This window comes from Chaetodon auriga, chromosome 3 (genome assembly GCF_051107435.1).
Source record: "Chaetodon auriga isolate fChaAug3 chromosome 3, fChaAug3.hap1, whole genome shotgun sequence".
In the NCBI taxonomy this organism is placed as follows: Eukaryota; Metazoa; Chordata; class Actinopteri; order Chaetodontiformes; family Chaetodontidae; genus Chaetodon; species Chaetodon auriga.
In genome coordinates this window covers 30,050,463-30,055,462 of record NC_135076.1, presented here as the reverse complement: position 1 = coordinate 30,055,462, position 5,000 = coordinate 30,050,463, and the positions used below count along the sequence as shown (strand labels likewise).

The window sequence follows — 5,000 nt, the reverse complement described above, 5'->3', positions numbered from 1 at the left end:
CGGGATTAAAACCTCTTTTCACTTTTTTCATTGGGTCGTTCCAGCTGAGCCCGTCCTGCCCGTGTCCCGTCCCTTCAGCACCGGCTCGGGACCGGGTCTTACCTGGGGTTGGAGCTGTTCCAGTAGACCGCGTAGCGGTCGGAGATGAGGCGGTCGTCGGTGACGGCGGAGCAGATCCGGAGCAGCAGGCCGAGCAGCAGCAGCAGCAGCAGCGGCCGCCCGGAGCGCTCCACGCGCGGCGGCGCGGCGCGCTGCGTCCCGGCGAACATTCGCGTCTGTTCTCCGCAGCTCTGAGCGCGCTGAGACCCGCAGGGACCAGAACCAGAACCGAAGCGCATCAAAGACTGTGAGGAGAGCAGCCTCCCGCCGGGAGCGGCATGCGGACAGAAAGGCTGATTTAATCACTTTGGATCCACAGAGGTGATCAATGCTCAGTGTTCATCGATCATCGGCTTCATTCTCGCGCTCGCACGCGTTTAACTGGTGATTTCCCAGCAGGCAGAGCGACAATAATCCATTTTAACGTGAAGCACTTCTGCGTGTGTGAGGAGACAAAGTCTTCAGGGCGACGGTTTGTCCTTAAAACCCGCTGAATTCGTCCAAATCCGCCTCCTGCAGGACAAAGTGTCCGCAAGTTTCATTTTCACTCCGTCGGAACCAGATCAGACCTGCAGCAGGACCGGGTGCAGACCGTGGACCGTCCGTCCATGTGCGTCCTGCTTTCTGCTGGAAACTCAACTCAGTCCAACAGTTACGCGCAGCCCAGGAGTCCGGGTCCGCGTCTGCTCAGACTGGAGCTCTCCTTCAGGGCTTCTGTCCTCTTTGTGTCTCTTATGTAACTGCTGGACACTCAGAGTCCGCTGCTCGCTCAAACTCACCGAGCTCCACCCGGAGCTCCACCCGGAGCCCCGCCGCGCAGCCCCGCGGTCTTTCCCAAATCTTCCCGCTGGAAGTTCAAGACCCGTCGTCAGTCGGCAGCAGGAACGGGTCTCTGAATCTCTGCGTCTGCGGGTCTCTGCTCAGCTCTGCCCGGATCCCTCCTCTCTGCCCCCGGACTCAAACTTTCCGGGGTTCGCTCGCTTCCCTCCGCCGCTGCAGACCGAACCGGGCTGAAGTGGGCGGACTGGACCAGAGAGAAGGACAAAGAAGAAGAAGAAACCCGAGTCGAAGTTTGGTCGGAGCTGCAGGAGGAGCGTTTGGCTCCGTTACCGGCTCAGTCCTCAATGCTGATCCCGGTGCGTCCCGCGGGGCGGAGCTTCTGGTTCCCGGTGTCCCCCTTCTGCTCAGTGTGTGTGTGTGTGTGTGTGTGTCAGAGTACCCTACATGGCCAAAAGTATGCGGACGGCTGAACACGTGACTCCATGTTCACGGACGTGCTGCAGGATCTTGATCCCTTTCAGAATCCAGAACAACACTTGGACCAGGTCTGAGTCCCAGCCGGTGTTCCAGGTGGTCCTGAGGGTCCTGAAGGGGTCGAGTTCAGCTGGTTTGTGTCACATTGAGATGAACATTCAGTACACAGGTACTTGTACTTCACTCGAATATTTATTGATTGGTTGATTTAGTTTGAGATTCAGAATCTAAAATATCATCAGCACAGATCGAGTGTGTTTGACGTCCACGTGGAGCGACGAGGGAACAGCAGGGTTCCTTCGTTCTCAGTTCTAATGGACTAATTATTGTTATTCAGCTTCAGGGTGGAGTCTCTGATCCGTCACACTCCAGTTTCCACTGAATCGAACAGTTTCAGGCTGAGACTCGGTGGGTTAACGTCCGGAGTCTCCTCCTCTCAGCCCGTGATTCAGCACGCATAAATATTTCAGTGTGTCGGCTTTGGGGGGGGGGTCAGGAGGAGGAAGAGGGGGGTGGAGGAGGAGATGAATCTTTAATTCTTGCTTTTAAAACGGGCTCACAGATTAATGGAGCTGCTCTATTAAACTTTCAGAGGGTCCCATGAATAAATGCAGAGACCGCCGGGCGTTCGACAACCACTGACCATGTAGACTGAGAGAGAGAGAGAGCGAGGCGTTTGTTGTTGCACAACAGACGACCACATGACGGCAGTCTGTGCAGGTTCCAGCTGAACCTGGACACCATGTGGGTCTGAAACCGGACCAGGATCCGCCTCCGGCCTGAGCAGAACCAGATCCTAAAGCCGGACTCAGCAGCGGTTCGTGTTCTGAGGTCAGACGCTGGCGGGAAACAGAGAAAACATGTGAGGGAACGTGTCGCTGATGCGTTCAGGTTCAGGATGCAGAAGACATAAGACGGAGGACGTTCTGTCTCCTCTGAAACCTGTCGGCTGCTGCAGATGATTTGAATTTAAAGATGAAACAAGACCCAGATCGACAGGTGGCAGGCTGGCCTGGACTGGTTCCACGTGAATCCACCAGCAGCCTCAGAGCTCTCTGATTGGTTCATGTGACATGTTCAGGTGAAAGGAAAGAAACCGGAGCGGCTCTCACAGACCGTTCAGACAGGCTGCGTCCTGAGGATCCGAACCAGACCGGAGCATCGGGGTTCAGGACAGAGGCGGGTCAGACGGCGAAGGTTCCTCAGCTCACGCCTTTTCTCCCAGCATCCTCAGAGGCCCGTCATGGTCAGGGTTTAGGTGCGGGGGCGCAGCGCCTGCGGGATATGACCGTACCTGTACCCGGGACATGACGAGCTGTCCAACACCTGGAGGTCTGTGAAGAAAGATCAGCTGAGTGTGAAGTCATGAAGCAGCTGGACTCACCTGTACACCTGTCAGTCAACACGGACGGTGAAAGAAAACCACGCTTCAGTCTGCTTTTAGTGAAATTACATCATTTTTACTGTTTTTACACTTTATTGCAAACTGATTGTATGAATTCAACGGTGAAACGTCCAGTTTCACAAACACGTGACGTGTTTCCGTGTTTGACTGATGGAACTGATTCTTGATATTTGTCTTTATTTAAAGATGATAAATCATCAGATCTGAGTTCGTCATTGACTGTTGATGCTCTGCCCCCTGCTGGTCGTCACCAGCATCACAGGGACAAAGAGTGTGTGTGTGTGTGTGTGTGTGAGAGAGAGAGACAAAGGAATGTGCAGTAAAGTACATTCTATATATAATATGTACATACGGTGCTTACCAAATTTATTAGACCACCACCCAAAGTAAGGTTGATGCCCTGACCCCTAACCCCCCCGACCCCGCCCTAAGTTAACAGCACTGGTAATTACCCAAATCATTTCTATGTTTCTGTGATGGTTAATACACCAATATGTAGAAGCTCTTTAACCGAAATGATATTTTTCATGCTAAAATATAATTATTATTATTGTTATCCATGATTATCCATTTACAAAAAAAATGAAAAAAAAATTAAAGCACATTATTATTTCTTGATTAATATGTCAAATGATAGTTATTTACTTGGATTCCTGAACAGAAAAGTGAGTTTTAGTGGTTGAATGTTACGCTTGGTTCATGTGTGGCTCCTCAGAGGCCCCGTCGTGAGTTCAGTTTGAAACTCCTCATTCCTGTTCAAAGCGGTAAAAGGCCGAGAGCTCGCTGAAAACGAACGAGGCCGCATTAAAGCACTTCATGATGGCATGAGACAGAAGGAGGACCACTGCGGACCTTCAGGAAGAGATGGATGCTTCTCGATCAGAGTCTGAGAACGTCTCCAGAATGACCACAAGCAGACGACTGACGGAACAAAGCTTGAAGGGAAGAACAGCTGCTAAGAAGGCGTCACTGAGGCCGTCAAACACCCAGAAACGCCTCACATGTGCCAGGGAGCACAAACACTGGACTGTCGGTGACTGAAGAAGGAGCTCTGGACGGATGAGTCCAAGTCTGGACGGACGAGTCCAAGTCTGCACGGACGAGTCCAAGTCTGAACTCTTCGGTCAGCATCGTCGTGTTTGTGTCCGCAGAACAGCTGGAGAACGTTTTGATGCCAAAGCACGGCGCCCGCAGTGAAACAGCGGTACCGCGAACAAGACCGTCTACCACGACATCTTAGTGCATCGTGGAGTCCCTTCTGGACTGAATCTGATTGGCCGTGGGTTCATATCCCAACCAGACAATTAGCCCAAACATTCAGAGCTGTGCAGAGACTTTGACCAAGACAAAGGATTCTGGAGTTCTGGAACCGATGGACTGGCCCAGTCAAAGCCCGATTTGAATCCTATGGAACAAATATGAGATTAAGTAGATTCAAAGATTGATCGCACGAAAGTTTCATGGAAAGCGAGTCTGTGGGAACAGCTGGAACCTGGAACTGAAGAACGAAAGAGACTGTCGAGAAGGACGGAAGAACAATGGCAGCCAGAATGCAGGTCTGCTATGGAGGCCGACGCCTGAAGCTTTTTGGTTATGATGTGTGAAAAAGGACTATGAAAGATTTCTAAAATATTTGTGTTCTCGTCGTTATGACAGGTGGCCTAATGAACTTGTTAAGCACTGCATACGTATAAACACACCTCAGCTACGAGCAGGGCGGCGTCTTGTGGTTGGTGGGAAGCAGCCTCGGCGTGACGTGGACCCGTCGGACTCCACGGGGACCAACTCAGTCAACAGGAGTCAACAGGAGGAGTCAACAGGAGAACAGGAGTGAATGAGCAGCAGGAAGCTGCTTCACCGCCATTAACTCATTAACTGATACTCCAGGTAACGAAGTGGATCACAGACAGGAAGTCGGAACAAGTCAGCTGGATAACAGGCTGCACAGGTGTGTGTGTGTGTGTGAGTGAGTGAGTGAGTGAGTGAGTGAGTGAGTGAGTGAGTGTGTGTGTGTGTGAGTGAGTGAGTGAGTGAGTGAGTGAGTGAGTGTGTGTGTGTGTGAGTGAGTGAGTGAGTGAGTGTGTGTGTGTGTGTGAGTGAGTGAGTGAGTGAGTGAGTGTGTGTGTGTGTGTGAGTGAGTGAGTGAGTGAGTGAGTGAGAGTGTGTGTGTGTGTGAGTGAGTGAGTGAGTGAGTGTGTGTGTGTGTGTGAGTGAGTGAGTGAGTGAGTGAGTGAGTGTGTGT

The 5,000-nt window shown here is 51.8% G+C and overlaps 1 protein-coding gene across 3 annotated transcripts in view; it reads right to left on the bottom strand.

Moving 5' to 3' along the window:
• Positions 1–5,000, bottom strand: part of efna2b (ephrin-A2b) — a 67,637-nt gene that overhangs the window by 58,704 nt on the left and 3,933 nt on the right. The window contains exons 1-2 of one of the 3 annotated variants that reach the window (XM_076726832.1): positions 4,459–4,622; positions 103–2,687 (exon numbers count right to left, since the gene is read on the bottom strand). In XM_076726832.1, the coding sequence (XP_076582947.1) occupies positions 103–338 (236 nt within the window). In that variant the 5' untranslated portion in view covers positions 339–2,687; positions 4,459–4,622. Of the gene's footprint in view, positions 1–102; positions 2,688–4,458 lie in introns of those variants that run through there. The other 2 variants (XR_013077009.1, XR_013077010.1) reach the window with 2 other exon arrangements.